Source organism: Lipotes vexillifer, unplaced genomic scaffold, assembly GCF_000442215.2.
Source record: "Lipotes vexillifer unplaced genomic scaffold, Lipotes_vexillifer_v1.1 scaffold557, whole genome shotgun sequence".
NCBI lineage: Eukaryota > Metazoa > Chordata > Mammalia > Artiodactyla > Lipotidae > Lipotes > Lipotes vexillifer.
The window spans coordinates 1,045,492-1,063,588 of NW_006789913.1; the positions used below are offsets into that span (position 1 = coordinate 1,045,492).

Genomic DNA, 18,097 nt, shown 5'->3' on the forward strand with positions numbered 1-18,097 from the left:
TCTCTTCCCCTATATATCTCCTATCTATCCATCTTAACAACCAGGAGTTTGTACTGATATGGGTTGGCCAAAAGGTTCATTTGGTTTTTCTGTAAGATGGCTCTAGTAGTGCTTAGTTGTCTTAACTTCCTTTGAAACAATTCTGTTAGATTGGATTGTGACAGCTGTCGTATCAGCACGCATTTAAAAAAAGACATCAAAATCGGTGAATTTTTGTGTAGCCATTTTTTTTTTTTTTTTTTTTCTTGCGTTATGTGGGCCTCTCACTGTTGTGGCCTCTCCCATTTGCGGAGCACAGGCTCCGGACGCGCAGGCCCAGCGGCCATGGCTCACGGGCCCAGCCGCTCCGCGGCACGTGGGATCCTCCCGAAACGGGGCACGAACCCGCGTCTCCTGCATCGGCAGGCGGACCCTCAAGCACTGCGCCACCAGGGAAGCCCTTGTGTAGCCATTTTAATGTTGAAGATGGAAGAAAAAAGCAACATTTTCAGCATATTATGCTTTTTTATTTCAAGAAAGGTAAAAATGCAACGGAAATGCCAAAAAATATTTGTGCAGTGTGTGGAGAAGGTGCTGTGACTGATCAAGAGTGGTTTGCGAAGTTTAGTGCTGGAGATTTCTCTCTGGATGATGCTCCACCATCAGGTAGACCAGATGAAGTTGATAGCGATCAAAATGAGGCATTAATTGAGAACAATCAGTGTTATACCACGCGGGAGATAGCCGACATACTCAAAATATCCAAATCAAGCATTGAAAATCATTTGCTTGGTTATGTTAATCGCTTTGATGTTTGGGTTCCACATTAAGTTAATCGAGAAAAACCTTCTCGACCCTATTTCCGCACGTGATTCTCTACTGAAACGTAATGAAAACATTCCGTTTTTAAAACAAATTGTGACGGGTGATGAAAAGTGGATACTGTATAACAATGTGGAACGGAAGAGATCGTGGGGCAAGTGAAATAAACCACCACCAACCACACCAAAGGCCGGTCTTCATCCAAAGAAGGGGATGTTGTGTATGTGGTGGGATTGGAAGGGAGTCCTCTATTATGAGCACCTCCTGGAAAACCAAACGATTAATTCCAACAAGCACTGCTCCCAATTAAAATGAAAGCTGCACTCAGTGAAAAGCATCCAAAATTAGTCAACAGAAAATGCATAATCTTCCATCAGGATAACGAAAGACCGCATGTTTCTTTGACGACCAGGCAAAAACTGTTACAGATTGGCTGGGAAGTTCTGATTCATCCACCATACTCATCAGACATTGCACCTTCCAATTTCCATTTATTTCAGTCTTTACAAAATTCTTCTAATGGAAAAAATTTCAATTCCCTGGAAGACTATAAAAGACACCTGGAACAGTTCTTTGTTCAAAAGGATAAAAAGTTTTGGGAAGATGGAATAATGAAGTTGCCTGAAAAATGGAAGAAGGTAGTGGAACAAAACAGTGAATACGTTGCTCAATAAAGTTCTTGGTGAAAATGAAAAATGTGTGTTTTATTTGTACTTACAAACCGAAGGCACTTTTTGGCCCACCCAATACCTCCAGGTCCAATCAAACAGCTACGATTCATTTGAACTTCCTCTCTCTCCGTATATGTCAGTCCTCTAACCGTGAAGTACCAGGCTTCCATTATCTACAATATACTTACATGTTTGCTTAATCCGAGAATACATAGAATGTAGTTTCAGAATTGCTAACTCATTCTGTGGTGGAAACCAATCAAATCTAGTACATGGAATCCAGTATTTGTTAGAACCTGAAGGTTTAGAGCCTAAATACTGGTTCAAAACTTACTTTTTCACCCCTTCAGTGTGTTATGTCATTCACTGTAAATATAGTTGGGTTCACTTGCTTTCGTTTGTATTCTATGTTAGGGTTTCTCTCTTTTATCCTTGATTTTTATTCATTAAAAAATTGAGTATGTGAAACATTAGCACAAACTCTAAAAACATAAAACCATAAACTCTACTAAGTGTCTCTCCCCCATCTTTCCTGTTCTGTTGCCACCATCTTATTCTTTTCACCCCATTTCCATCCACTCCCTGGATGTAATCAGTCTCATTAGTTTCTGGGTTACCTTCCTTTCATAAAAGGTGGCATACTGTAAATATTCTTTCTTACATTTTGCTTTTTTAAAAATTAATTTTTATTGGAGTATAGCTGCTTTACAATGTTGTGTTAGTTTCTACTGTACAGCAAAATGAATCAGCCATACATATACAAATATCCCTATCCCTTTAGGACTTCCTTCACACTTTGCTTTTTTAATTTAACAGCATATTTTGGGCTTCAATATATTTTTCTACTTCTGTATGATCTGATTTTTCAAAAAATAGCATACTTTCACATATTACTTTTATAGTGATAAGTCAGTATACAACATGCAATATAAAAGAACTAGGAAGCCTGCTACCTAGTAGTTATTCAAGAAATTTAATGTTACGAATGGGTAAATCAATACCCATGAGTACTGAACCAGAAATCTTTTTTTTAAAATATAAATTTATTTATTTATTTATTTTATTTTTAACTGCATTGGGTCTTTGTTGCTGTGCGCGGGCTTTTTCTAGTTGCAGCAAGCGGGAGCAACTCTTTTTTTTTTTTTTTTTTTTTTTTCGGTATGCAGGCGTCTCACTGCTGTGGCCTCTCCCGTTGCGGAGCACAGGCTCTGGACGCGCAGGCTCAGCGGCCACTGCTCACGGGCCCAGCCGCTCCGCGGCACGCGGGATCCTCCCGGACCGGGGCACGAACCCGCGTCCCCTGCATCGGCAGGCGGACTCCCAACCAGTGGGTCACCAGGGAAGCCCGGGAGCAACTCTTTGTTGTGGTGCACGGGCTTCTCATTGCAGTGGGTTCTCTTGTTGAGGAGCATGGTCTCTAGGCACGTGAGCTTCAGTAGTTGTGGCACACGGGCTTCAGTAGTTACAGCTTGCGGGCTCCCTCTAGAGCGCAGGCTCAGTAGTTGTAGCACACGGGCTTAGTTGCTCTGAGGCATGTGGGATCTTCCCAAACCAGGGCTCGAATCCATGTCCCCTGCATTGGCGGGTGGATTCCTAACCTCTGCGCCACCAGAAAAGTCTCCCAAACCAGAAATCTTTTATGCACCACTTCAGATCCTCTTGGCCTCGTCCATCTCTTTTTCCCAGTTGCTGCTGTGGCCAGCACCTCTGTCCAGCTTTGTGCAGCCTGACAGCACTTCTCCTCCAGCCTGTACTGTGAGCCTCTGGGCTCCCACCTTGGGGCCTCCCCACCGAGGCTGTTCCTGGACTGCCCTTGGTGTTTGTACATAAGCAACCTGTGGTGCAAGGGATTCATGCCCCATGGAGTAAACCTCTGACCAATGGGGGATGGAGCCAGTGGGTGCACTCTTCACTGATTCACCCATGGATGGTCTGGAGATGCAATTTAGAAGGATTATGTAACACTCACCCTTGCTTACTCTCATAGCTATACCTAACTCCCTGCTGGTTTTTGAATGATACAGGCGTGATCCCTCCCCAGGACAGTTGCTATAACTGGCCTTTCTTCCTGAAGCTCTATTCCCCAGGACAAGCTTGGCTGGCTCCCTCCTTTCCCTGTAGTCTTATCTTACATCTTATATTCTCAGGATACTGATCCTGACCCTTATTTAATATCACAGCCTGTCACCCCCAATCCTCTTACCCTCTACATTTTCCTGTTTCCATAACTCTTATCGTCTTCTAGCACATGGCACAATTTGATTATTTATTGCATATGTGGTTTATTGTCTCTCTCCCCTCTCCACACTGTAAGCATCACAAAGGCAGAATCTTTGTTCAAAATGTCCCATTTTCACCGATGCCTCCCAAATGCCTAGAGCAGTGTTTGGATCATACTATGGGCTGAATTAATTTTTGTTGAATGAATTACCCTTATAAAGTGATTAGAACGGTTGCTGGTAGAAATAAAATTGTTTCTTAAACAAATACAATGTATAATGTAAGAAAACTGTCCTTTTGGCCTCTAAGCTCAGGCTCTTGAGCCCTCTGCAGGTGCGCCTAACTCCTCAAGATCAGATACACTAGGAGAGTAACATGTACATTTTTTCTCCCTGTAACTTTACTTATAGACCCACATGGCGAATCTCTCTTAGAATGAATTATATGGTAAAGTTCTTTCTCCCGAGGAACAAAACGACTTGATTCATTTTATATTCCTACTGTTGTCATGGTAGCTCAGAGTTCCATGTTGTGCAAGTCAGGGCAGACAACTTTTCTAAGTTAAGGAACAACCATTTCCTCTATTCCTGCCTTCCTATATGTGGTGCCAGACAGACCTATATGTTACTTTTTTGTTCTATACCTTCCTTTTGGGGGCTGTCCCCACAAATACCTTTGAAAAGTAGGAGAAGTATGAATTATAACAAAAAATTTACATTTCTCACCCAAGAGGTGACCTACCCCTGGGCACACTGAACCTTTTCCTGCTGGAGGAGATGAAGTACTCAAGAGGTGGCAATATGACCCAGAGATCAGCTTTCAGCACAGACATTTTAAGTATGGAAACCTGGCTGGGTCCCATATGAGCCAGTTTAGGCAGTTTAGCTCACCATTTTAAGCCTCAGTCTCCTGTTCTGTAAAATGGGGATAATAGAACTAATACACCATTGCAATGTTGAGAAAATTAAATGAGAACAATGTAAGCCACTGTTTTATTTTTATCAAGATTTTTTTGATGTGAATGTTACAATATTGCTTCTGTTTTATGCTTTGGTTTTTTGGCTGTGAGGCATGTGGGATCTTAGCTCCCTGACCAGGGATCAAACTCACACCCCCTGCATTGGAAGGCAAAGTCTTAACCACTGGACCACCAGGGAGGTCCCTGCAAGCCACTGTTTTAAAGGCCCAATAAATATCACTTAGAAACTCTATCCATCTTACGTGGTGAAAGGACCTCTAATTCTTTGAAAGATCATCTACGTGGCACAAATTTCAGTTCAGGGCTCTTTGTACATTGCAATGTTTCCTCTGAACTGACTGCGAAGATCAGTTCGGATTTAGAGATGAATGGACTTTGGGCTGTGAAGAGAGCATGTACAGCAAGAGACTAATGCAGGCCATCGCCAGCTAAGGGCTCTTTTCATCTTTCCCTTAGTGCCCTCTCTTTGATAACTTCTGCAGCCCCTGTGTTGCCCCCCATGGAAAGACCTATCTCCAAGAAGTACTCTAGCCCCAGAAGGGAGGTGGTTGTGAGGTGTGATCTTCAAAGGAACGTTTATGAGAACACCCTGAAGCGGGGGAAGAATTGGAAAGAATAGGCCGTCCATGGAGAACCCCATTGCTGGGCACTGGATCCCAGTGCCGTGGCTGTGACAGTCAATGCCTCACCAAAGCATAGGCCCTGCCACATGTAGAGCCTTTCCCATTTTCTGGAAGGCTTACATTCACTTCGGGGGCTGCAGAGGGAGATCAACACACACCAGTTCCCATTTTCATTCCTTTTAAGCTTCTCCCTTTCAAGGCACCAACTGGATGCTGGAAAACTTATAAGCCCTAAGCACTTTAATACATCCTTGGTCAAAAATTCAATTGAAGATGGAGAATACAAAATAAAATAACATTTCATGAGAAGCCTAAAAAGGAGAGGTAGTAGACATAAGCAGTTTTGAAATGTAATCCTCTGGGCAAAGATTATCCTTTGATGTGACAATTAGAGAGTTACAGATTATTTAAAAAGTCATAAGAACAACTACAACATTATTGAGGTGGGACAAAGGTCCTATTTATATTAGATACATGCATATTCTCTATTTTGTTATAAAATTGACTCCCAGATTAATTCTTTTGCAAGAAGTTTTCCTGTAATATTTTTATTAAATTAAAAAAACTCATCTGTTGTGAAATGTAACACTTCATATCAGGATTCAAAGCTCATATGGATGTTTGTAGTAGGACACTACATTTATTAAAAATACATGTTAGAGAAAATAAACTAGAGAAAGGAACTTGTTCAATTATACATTTTTTGCACTGATTATGATGACTCTAAACTTGTTAAAATCAATCTGGTTAGCTATAAGTCATGCATGTTGTATTCTTTGTGAAAAAACTTTTCTTTTTTAAATTTAGATTTTTCTCCTTGCAAGTGTTTTGCAAATAGAACATCAACTTGATCATAGAGAAGAATCTAATCCTGCATCCCAGCCAGGACTCTCTCTGGTGGATGAGGGTTATTGGTGCATCAGGCCAGGAACCTCAGCTTCCTGGAATAATAAAACTGTTTCCTTTGTGGGTGTTTCATCTTCTCCATTTAAAAATATCCCTGGGAAGATTTAAAGCTCAGTGGAGAGACAATTAAGTAAATCAAACTCACTGTATTTATATTTTTGGGTTAGCATGGGAATATCCTGTATGTTTGTTACTTAATGTCTTGTAATATGTAAGAGAATTTGGCATACTAGAGTACTGACAGACATAGTACTTAATAGATTCCAACTTTTAAGTGTCTATATGAATAACTGCTATAGCATAATTTTAAATTTAAATGTCTAATAAAATTCCAGTAAACTTACTTTAAAAAAATAAATTTATTTATTTATGGCTGTGTTGGGTCTTCGTTGCTGCGTGTAGGCCTTTCTCTAGTTGCGGCTAGAGGGGGCTACCCTTCGTTGCGGTGCACAGGCTTCTCAATGCGGTGGTTTCTCTCGTTGCGGAACACGGGCTCTACGTGCATGAGCTTCAGTAGTTGTGGCTCTCGGGCTCTAGAGCGCAGGCTTGGTAGTTGTGGCGCACTGGCTTAGTTGCTCTGTGGCATGTGGGATCTTCCTGGACCAGGGCTCAAACCCGTGTCCCCTGCACTGGCAGGCAGATTCTTAACCACTGTGCCACCAGGGAAGTCCAGTAAACTTATTTTTAAGAGAACCTCACATCTACCATAGTTCTAAATTTATTTTATTAGATTGTAATTGTTTATTAGGAACTCGGTAAGACACTCGGATTGAAAAGCAATTTATATACTTAAAAGGGGAAATCAAAACTTGGAAGTTTATAAACATAGTTTAAAATTTTTAGAGAAATTTAATTAAATAAGTAGTATTGGTCCCTTAAACATGATTACTAACATTATCTAGACTTGTAAATAGAAGGAAAAATTTTGTAAATTGAACTTAAAAATATCAGAAATAATGAGGTTTCTAAGTATGTAAAGAATTACACACTGAAAACTTACCAAAAAAATGAAAGAAAGGGTTAAGTAAACACACATAAGTGGAAAGACACGTTGTGTTCATGGACTGGAAGAATTAATATTGTTAAAATATCCATACTACTCAAAGAAACCTACAGATTCAATGCAACCCCTATTAATATCCCAAAGCCATTACATTTTTTTAAATTGAAATATAATTGATTTACAATGTTGTATTAGTTTCAGGTATACAGTAAAGTGATTCAGTTATACATATATATATGTATATATACATATAAATATATATCCTTTTTTTACATTCTCTTCCATTATAGGTTATTACAAGATATTGAGTATAATTCCCTGTGCTATACTGTAAGTCCTTACTGTTTATCTATTTTATATATAGTAGTGTGTATGTTTTAATCCCAAACTCCTAATTTATCCCTCTCCCCACTTTGGTAATCATAAGTTTGTTTTCTATGTCTGTGAGTCTATTTCTGTTTTGTAAATAAGTTCATTTGCCTCCCTTTTTTAGATTCCACATATAAGCAATATCATATGATATTTGTCTTTGTCTGACTTACTTCACTTAGTATGATAATCTCTAGGTCCATCCAATTGCTGCAAATGACATTATTTTGTTCTTTTTTTATGGCTGGGTAATATTCCATTGTATATATGTACCACATCTTCTTTGTCTATCGCTCTGTCGATGGACACTTAGGTTGCTTCCATGTCTTGGCTATTGTAAGTAGTGCTGCTATGAACATTGGGGTGCATGTATCTTTTTGAATTATAGTTTTCTCCAGATATGTGCCCAGGTAGCTCTATTTTTCGTTGGTTTCTTAAGGAACCTCTATACTGTTCTCCATAGTGGCTGTACCAATTTACATAACCACACAACAGTGTAGGAGGGTTCCCTTTTCTCCACACCCTCTCCAGCATTTATTATTTGTAAACTTTTTGATGACGGCCATTCTGACCAATGTAAGGTGATACCTCATTGTAGTTTTGATTTGCATTTCTCTAATAATTAGCGATGTTGAGCATCTTTTCATGTGCTTTTGGCCATCTGTATGACTTCTTTGGAGAAATGTCTATTTAGATCTTCTGGCTACTTTTTGATTGGGTTGTTTTCTTTTCTTGATATTGAGCTGCATGAGCTGTTTGTATATTTTGGAGATTAATCCCTTGTGGGGCGCATCATTTATAATATATTTTCCCATTCTGTGGGTTGTCTTTTCATTTTGTTTATGGTTTCCTTTGCTGTGCAGAAGCTTTTAAGCTTAATTAGGTCCCAATTGTTTATTTTTGTTTTCATTTTCATTATTCTAGGAGGTGGATCCAAAAAACATTGCTGTGATTCATGTCAAAGAGTGTTCTGGGCTACCCTGGTGGTGCAGTGTTTGAGAGTCTCCCTGCCGATGCATGGGACACAGGTTCGTGCCCCGGTCCGGGAAGATCCCACATGCCGTGGAGCGACTGGACCCGTGAGCCATGGACGCTGAGCCTGCACGTCCGGAGCCTGTGCTCCGCAACAGGAGAGGCCACAACAGTGAGAGGCCCGCATACCGCAAAAAAAAAAAAAAAAAAAAAGAGTGTTCTGCTTATGTTTTTCCCTGGGATAAATCCCACTTGATCATGGTATATGATCATTTTAATATATTATTGGATTTGATTTACTAGTATTTTGTTGAGGATTTTTGCATCTATGTTCATCAGTGATATTGACCTGTAATTTTTTTTTGTGTGTGTGGTATCTTTGTCTGGTTTTGGTGTCAGGGTGATGGTGGCCTCACAGAATGAGTTTGGAAGTGTTCCTTCCTCTGCAATTTTTTGGACTAGTTTCAGAAGGACAGGTGTTAACTCTTCTTTATGTGTTTGATAGAATTTGCCTGTGAAGCCATCTGGTCCTTGACTTTTGTTTGTTGGGAGTTTTTAAACTGCAGACTCAACTTCAGTACTTGTAATTGGTCTGTTCATATTTTCTATTTCTTCCTGGTTCAGTCTTGGAAGATTGTACCTTTCTAAGAGTTTGTCCATTTCTTCTAGGTTGTCCATTTTATTGACATATAGTTGCTTATAGTATAGTCTCTTATGCTTCTTTGTATTTCTGTGGTGTCGGTTGTAACTTCTCCTTTTTCGTTTCTAATTTTATTGATTTAGGCCCTCTCCCTTTTTCTCTTGATGGGTCTGGCTAAAGGTTTCTCAGTTTTGTTTATCTTCTCAAAGAACCAGCTTTTAGTTTCATCGATCTTTTCTATTGTTTATTTTTAATCTCTTTCATTTATTTCTTCTCCTGAAATTTATGATTTCTTTCCTTCTAATAACTTTGGGTTTTGTTTGTTCTTCTTTCTCTAGTTGCTTTAGGTGTATTGTTAGGTTGTTTGTTTGAGTTCTTTCCAAAGCCATTTTTAATAGAAATAGAAAAAAATAATCCTAAAGTTCATATGAAATCTGAAAAGACCCTGAAGAGCCAAAGCAATTTTGAATGAAAAGAACAAAGCTGGAGACATAGCACTTCCTGATTTCAAAATATATTACAAAGCTACAGTATGGAACTGACGGGTACTGTCAACTCATCTTTAACAAGTGTGTCAAGAACACACAATTGGGAAAGGATAGTCTCTCTTCAATAAATAGTTTTGGAAAAACTGGATATCAACATCCAAAAACATAAAATTGGACCCTTATCTTGAGTTGACTATTGATTTAAAAAAGTCAGACAATTGCACTGCAAAGCTTTCTGTAAGAAACTCAAAGAATTCACATGAACAAATGTAGCTTTAAAAAGTTTCAGTTCACTGATGTCCTAAAGTACATGAAACATAAATTGTTGCCTGTGTTCTTGAAGTAATTTGGAAATAAACAAACTGTGTTCAGCCACAGAAATACAGCTGAGTGTCCACTGATTTCACATAAAAATGTGTCTGGAGAATATGGACTTTCTCGTAGAGGTAATTACAAAAAGACATAAGAACTTTGAGGGCAAGGTATTTTTTTCCAGAATAGACTTAAAAAAAATGGAAATAAAGTAGTAATAATAAAAAAGACATTTAAAACATTCAAAAAATACTGACTATAGGAAAAACCATCTTTTAAAAAATTGAAGTATGGTTGATTTACAATATTGTGTTAGTTTTTAGGTGTACAGCAAAATGATGCAATTATATATATATATATATGTATATCTATATATATTATATATATTTCCAGATTATTTTCCATTATGGGTTATTATAAGATATTGTATATAGTTCCCTGTGCTATACCATAAATCCTTGTTGCTTATCTATTTTATGTACAATAGTTGTATCTGTTAATCTCATACTCCTAATTTATCCCCCCCTCCCTTTCTCCTTTGGGGAATGGAGCTTCAGGCAGGGGAAACTCAGCCTCCTCATGCCCAAGGATGTTATTTTCTCAGTTAGGTGGTCACTTATCATTCAGGTCTGAGGTACCATGAACAGTAACATACAGTGGCTACTGTTCCTCATTCTTCTACTCCAAGACTGTCTTCCAGCCAGGTCTGGACTTATTTCTGAGGTTGAAATATGAACCATGGACTAGAACCCACTTGAGCGTCTCATGGACCTTCCCAGGGATAAGAGCAGCTGGAGCTCAGGAAGCTGGCTAGGAAACAGAGAGAAAAAAATAATTCTGAATAGTCACTGTAAATTTAGATTTATTCTTTGTACAAAATGACAGTACTTAATATAGAAGGCAAAACTGTAAATTTAATTTAGAAAAAATTTAATATATAGGTACGCTGGTGCATCCATTGGTACATCCATAGCTTGTTTCACAAATTTTTCATTTTGGGCCTCAAACGAGTAGGGAAATATTTTTATTGCTTAAAAACATTGATTTTATTGTACTTATACTCACTGCAGTATTCCAACTATATACTGGATGACATCTTAACACAAGAGCTTCTCCTTCAACTCTCTGGCTGTCCTTCAACTTAGGCGGTTGAACAAGAAATTATTGTTGAGTTTGAAAACTTGGATGGTGCCTTTCAAAGCTTTCAAGCAGATTTTTCAGACCTCCAAAGGAAGAGATATATCATCTATTCCTGTATATTCTCTCAAGGAGTAAAAATTGGCTGCAAAACAACCTGACATTGAAGTGGATGAAACTACAGCAATTTTCATAGTCACCATCTTTCTGAAACACATTTGTATTTATATCCAAGAAATGAGAGAAAACAGATACATCTAGTCCATACATCTGAAAGTCAACTTTATCAAATGGGATTTTCTGTACTTAGATTCCCTTAGTAGCCAGATAACACAGGTACACAAATATTAGGTCTCTGGTCACCTAAGCTGAGTAAATTGGAGAGTTAATGTACAAAGGAGGTAATTGTGATCTGAGCAGTGGCTGTGTGTTCCTGCTGTAAACAAGCAGGACACTATGGGCCTTCTGGGGAATGACCCACCCTCCCCCCACCTGTCCTTTGCCTATCTCTTGTTTGTAGAAAAACTTTATCCTCCTAGGCCTTCTCTGAGTTCCAAAGAATAAATTTAATCAGAGAAGTGAGAAAATTCAGAAACAAAAGCAAGCAGTTAATAAGACAAAATAATAGTTTTGTCATTAAACAAAGTCAAGGACCTTAAGTTCCTTCTCAAGGGCTGTAAGATGATATGCTGAGCCATATCCTTTGAGTGATTTTGCAGATGCTACAACCCCCACCATGTGGAAGAAGTTAACCGCATGCTAATCACAAGCACGTAGACCCCAGACCAGTTGGAACTAGAAGGTTGATGATGCTGACTCCCCATTACCTCACCACCAACCAATCAGAAGAAAGTCTATGAGGTGATCACTCACTGTGCAACCCTCTACTGCACACTGTCTTTAAAAATCTTTCACTAGAAGCCATGGGGAGTTTGGGTCTTTTGAGCATTTGCCACCTGGACTCCTTGTTTGGCACCTGCAATAAACACTGCACTTTGCTTTCCCCAAACCCGGTGTCAGTAGATTGGCTTTACTGAGCTTGTGCAAGCGGACCAAAGTTTGGTTCGGTAAGACTGCACTCTCCTTCATCTGCTGTTTGAGGCACATGTTGTTGTCTTTTGTCAATTGCAAAGCTCTGAGGCCTTAGTCCTTGTCTTTGAAATATTTATAGAAGTGCTTCTCCCTGCCCTCCTTAGAGAAGCCCAAGATTTCTAGACAGTGGGAATTCTTCCAAAGGCCAAAGCTCTGTCAGGTCATTGAGTCAAGTGGTGATGTGATGGGAGGTTTTGGGAAGCAGAGTGCTCTGCAGTAAACTGCTGAGCAGGTGAGGTATTATTCGCTGCTCCACTCAGTCTTAATGGATCATATGTGTGCTCCTCACAGGGTTATCTCGGTTCCTTGAACTAATCCAGGAAGAACAGGAGTCTCTCAGGCTGGGCCAGAATCTCTGAATAGGGTCACAGAGGTCTGTTTAATACAGGCATCATATCTGAGATACAGATGAGTCCTCATAGCTCACATTTGTAGCTCAGTTCATAACATTAATTAAGGTTGGACAAACACTCAGTAGAAATTTGCTGTGCATCTCCTTGCTGAGCCTGTGATGGCAATAGGCAACTACTTATGGTCCTGGAGATCCTGGATGGGGACTTCTCTTTTGGTGATAATTTAACTTTGAAGACACAATCGATATTTTCTAAAAGGATCCAGATAAATATTTTATTAAAAAATATCTGTCTGATAGTTCCAATATTTAATTCATTTGTAGTTCTGTGCCTGTTACATTTTTCTCATTGATTTTTGTTATTGATGATATTTCTTGAAATGCTTGGTAATATTTGATTGGGTGTGATTGCATAATAGACATTGTATGTGAAAAACTGCAGAGGTTATAGCTACTGTTCTTTCTCCAAAAATGCAGATCTTACAGTGATTTACCATTTCTCAAAGATATATAAGCAGACGTATACAACCTTAATGGGAAAGGTAAAGAATGCTAGAGCAGGAATAGAACCTTACACACCTTGGGAAGAAATGAGAGAATCAAACCCCATTCAGAAGATTCAAGACTGCAAGTATCCCTTTGATGTCAATTCCACCTGTGAGGAGAGCATCTTCAACAGAATTGTGGAAGATCTGTGTGCCAGAGAGCAGGAGACATGTCAGACTGTGCACGTGATCAATGTGGACACAGATGACACACTGGAGGACACCACCCTTGGAGCTTTGATCATCTGTGAGCTCTGCCAACACCTCCAGCATGCTGACGACCTAGAAGACCATCAGGCCCAGCTGCTCCTGGCAGTGGAGGGGAAAACTGGAAGGAGCTTTCTTCACATGGTCTGCTTCTACTGAAGATCTTGGGCTTCTTCAGCTGTCAGAACTTGTGCCTGGAACTTTGAACTAATCTGTATTTTCTGTGAGAGGTCTCTTTAATGCCCTTTCCATTAAAATATCTTTGTATGATTTTTTTCAGGTACACCTACCCAGGGAAGAAAATGGATGGGAAAAGCATTTTATGGAAATTGGAACATGGACTACCAGTAGTCATAAAATCCCTTCCTATGTGGGAGACGATGCTCAAGGTACTTACCTTGGAAGAGACAATTCAGGGATCACATCACTCTGCAATGAAGTTACCATCCAGGAACTCCATTTTCCAGATGAGCAAATTATGGCTGATCCTCCCAGTCTCCTCCCTTCACCTCTGTCCAAATTATACAGCACTATTTTGTGAACTGGCCTTCAAGGATTGGCTTAGCATAGTGCTTCTCAATGCCTTTGAAACATGATCCTCCCCTTGGGTCATGATTATAATTTGGGCTCTGAGACCTTAATTCTCTCCTTTAAATATTTTATTTTATTTTATCTTTTTACACTATTCTTTACCGTTTAATTGAAGTATAGTTGATATACAATATTACATTAGTAATATTGTATATCAATGTACAAAAGGGGTACAGCAAGGTAATTCAAAATTTTATAGATTATACTCCATTTAAAGTTATTACAAGATAATGGCTGTATTTCCCTGTGCTGTACAATATATCCTTGTTGCTTATCTATTTTATACCTAGTAGTTTGTGCCTCTTTATATATATATATATATATATATATATATACATATATATATATTTAATTGAAGTATAGTTGATTTATGATGTGTTAGTTTCAGTTGTACAGCACAGTGATTCAGGTGTATATATGTGTATATATGTACACATACATATATATACACACACACACATATATATATATATATATATATATACATTTATATATTCTTCCTCACATTCTTTTCCCTTATAGGTTATTACAAAATTATGAGAATAGTTCTCTGTGCTATACAGTAGGTCTCATTTTTTTTTGTTGTTGTTGCGGTATGCAGGCCTCTCACTGCTGTGGCCTCTCCCATTGCAGAGCACAGGCTCCGGATGCACAGGCTCAGCGGCCATGGCTCACGGGCCCAGCCGCTCCACGGCATGTGGGATCCTCCCAGACCGAGGCACGAACCCGTGTCCCCCGCATCGGCAGGCGGACTCTCAACCACTGCGCCACCAGGGAAGCCCAGGTCTCATCTTTTTAAAAACGTTTTATGTCTGGGTCACTGACTCTAAGAAAAAAATTTCACAACTTATGTAAGATCTGACATTTTCATTTATGCCTGGCCTTTTCTCTAACGGGACTTTTAAGATCTTCCTGCTTCTCTTCTCTTCTATTCTTTTTTTTTTTTTTTTTGTGGTATGTGGGCCTCTCACTGTTGTGGCCTTTCCCGTTGTGGAACACAGGCTCCGGACACACAGTCTCAGCGGCCATGGCTCATGGGCCCAGCCGCTCCAGTCAAGTTGCAGAAACCTCTGCCTCGAGGCAGGTGCTCTTAAGCCTTGGTGTAATACACAATCATATGAGTGTTTCTAAAAAACACAGATCTATGGGCTCCACTCCCAGAGATACTGATTGGGTGACCTGGGGTCAAAATTTGCAAAATTTGCATTAACACATTCCCAATTGATGTTGATGCTTCTGGCTTGGGGATTCCACTATGAGACTGAGTGTAAAAGACATCAGAAAGCCGGTGGAGGCCACTGGAGTCTTTCAAGAATTATCATGAATTTACAAAAATCAAAAGGATGTGTGGTGCTCTTGTAACTCCTGAAACACTATCAGCAGGGATGTTTTCCAGAAGTCACTTTTTACACTGGTGAATCATTTTGTGATTTTATGGACAAAACTATGTGTGCCTTCCTCTGATTTAACACAGTTACATTTGTAGAGTATCAGTTGTATGAAAGAAATACGCAAAAACACTTTTAATTTTACGTATAACTGAATTAAGTGTAAGCATGGAAATTTCAAACCCATTTTCCACATGTGTGTTCACAGGTCACTGGAGTGGTCGGTGACAAGCTTGGGAATAGTCTAGGTATTTTGTCTAATATCAATAGTAGTCCCATACACAGGTGAACAAACAGGGCTAACTAGAGATTTCAAAATGCTCCCAGTGGGTAGCCATACCCTTGCAAAGAATTAGATTTTCAGTTCATTTAATCACCTGATTGTTCTGATGACTGGATTGAGTTCTCTGGTCAGAGCCTACTATCCAAACCCAGTCAATCAAGAGTTAACCCAATCAATCAATCAATCAATCAAGAGTTCTCCAGGCACCAAGGGTGGGTGGTGACTTAATATAAGCCTGGTCTCTGTTCTTTGACAGTACACTAGTTGGAAGAGCTGGACAGAGGCAGTCTTCTCCCTGGCTTCAGAGTCCCCTCAATCTCCAGCCATCTGGCTGGAGTCCCAAGTGGCGACCACCATGCCCTCCTCCTCGCTCTGGGTGGCTATGGTCTGTATGAGTAACATTAACAGGAGCGTGGAAGCCCACAGCATCCTCATGAAGAAAGTGTTCAGTGTCAAATCTTTTGGAGCCGGATCCCGTGTGAGGCTCCCAGGACCCACAGGCAACCTCTATGTCCTTTGCTCAGTCAACTGTGCAAACTAACAAAAAGAATGGAACTATAAATGATTATTTCAGTATAGAATGGTCCAACAGAGCCATACTTGAAGACATGGGAGAGCCGGTGGAGGCCGCTCCAGTCCCTGGAGAATCATCATGAATTCAAGAAAATCAATAGGAGGATGTGTAGTGTTCTTGTAACTCCTGAAACACTGTCAGCAGGGATGTTTTCCAGGAGTTGCTTTTTACACTGGTGAATCATTTTATTACTTTATGGGCAAAACTATAGGAATCCTCCTGAGATTTGACACAATTACACTTCTAGAATATCAGCTGATGAAAGGAATATGAAACAATCCTTGTAATTTTATGTAAAATTGACCTAAGTGTGAGCTTGGAAGTTTCAAACACGTTTTTCACAGGCATGTTCTCAAGTCACTGGAGGGGCTGGTGACAAGTTTTGGAGGAGTCTAGGTAATTTGCCTAATATCAATCGTAGCCCCATCCACAGGTGCACCAACAGGGCTAAGTGGAGATTTCAAGATACACCCACGGGACAAGCATACCCTTGTGGAGATTTAGACGTTCAGGTGATTTAACGACCGGATGGTTCTGATGACTGGATTGGGTTCTCTGGTCAGAGCCCACTATCCAAACCCAATCACTCAAGAGCTAAGCCAATCATCAATCAAGAATTCACCTCCCACTGTGGGGAGGTGACTCCATATAAACCTGGTTTCCGTTGTTTGACACTAACACAGGTTGGGAGAGCTGGACCCAGCCGGTCAACCTCCTGGCTTCAGAGTTCCCTCGGCCCCTGAAGTCCACTCGTCTGGCTGGGAGTCCCAAGGAGCCGCCATAATGCCCTCCTCTCCACTCAGGGTGGCTGTGGTCTGTATGAGTAACATAAACAGGAGCATGGAAGCCCACAGCATCCTCAGGAAGAAAGGTTTCAGCGTCAGGTATTTTGGAATGGGATCCCTCGTGAGGTTCCCAAGACTGGCGCCCAAGGAACCAGTGGCTTATGACTCTTCAACTTCATGTAAGATGATGCACAAGGACCTTTCCTGTAAAGACCGAAACTACTACAAAGGGAATGGAGTGTTACACATCTTGAAAAGAAATGACAGAATCAAGCCTCACCCAGAAAGATTTCAAGAGTGCAGAGATCCCTTCGAAGTCATCTTCACCTGTGCAGAGAGAGTCTATGACAGGGTGGTGGCAGATATGTGTGCCAGAGATCAGGAGACCTGGCAGCCTGTGCACGTGATCAACGTGGACATAGAGGACACCCTGGAATTAGCCACCCTTGGATCTCTGATCATTTGTGAGCTCTGCCAAGGTCTCCAGCAGGCGGAAGACGTGAAAGGCAGTCTGGCTGAGTTGTTCCAGGCAGAGAAGGAGAAAACAGGAGGGAACTTTCTTCACACAGTCTGCTTCTACTGAAGATCTTGCCTGATTTCAGCTCCTTTGAAGATAAGAACTTGTGCCTGGACTTTTGGGCTAGTGGTATTTTCTGTGAGAAGTGTCCTCAAAGCCCTTTCCACTAAAGGCCGTCTCTATGATTTTTTTCAAGTACCCTTTTTTTCAACCCAGGGAAGGAAGTGGAGGAGAATATATTTCATGGGAAACGGAACGTGGACCGCCAGTCGGCATCCAAAGCCTTCCAATTTGAGGGACAATGGTGTGCGTACTTGACTCAGAAGAAATAATTCATGCCTCTCTCTCGCTTTGTCACAGCCCACCCTTCCCCCTCCCCATATCCTCAAGTCCGTTCTCTAGTAGGTCTGTGTCTTTATTCCTGTCTTACCCCTAGGTTCTTCATGACATTTTTTTTTCTTAAATTCCATATATATATATGTGTTAGGATATGGTATTTGTCTTTCTCTTTCTGACTTACTTCACTTTGTATGACAGACTCTAGGTCTATCCACCTCATTACAAATAGCTCAATTTCGTTTCTTTTTATGGCTGAGTAATATTCCATTGTATATATGTGCCACATCTTCTTATCCATTCATC

The 18,097-nt window shown here is 40.2% G+C and overlaps 1 protein-coding gene across 1 annotated transcript; it reads left to right on the plus strand.

Moving 5' to 3' along the window:
- The first annotated feature begins 16,933 nt into the window (after window positions 1-16,933).
- On the plus strand, window positions 16,934-17,521 carry LOC103086572 (putative RNA polymerase II subunit A C-terminal domain phosphatase SSU72-like protein 1). The gene has a single exon (XM_007463042.1). The coding sequence runs from the start codon at window positions 16,937-16,939 to the stop codon at window positions 17,519-17,521; it is 585 nt and encodes a 194-aa protein (XP_007463104.1). The 5' UTR covers window positions 16,934-16,936.
- Window positions 17,522-18,097: the final 576 nt, after the last annotated feature.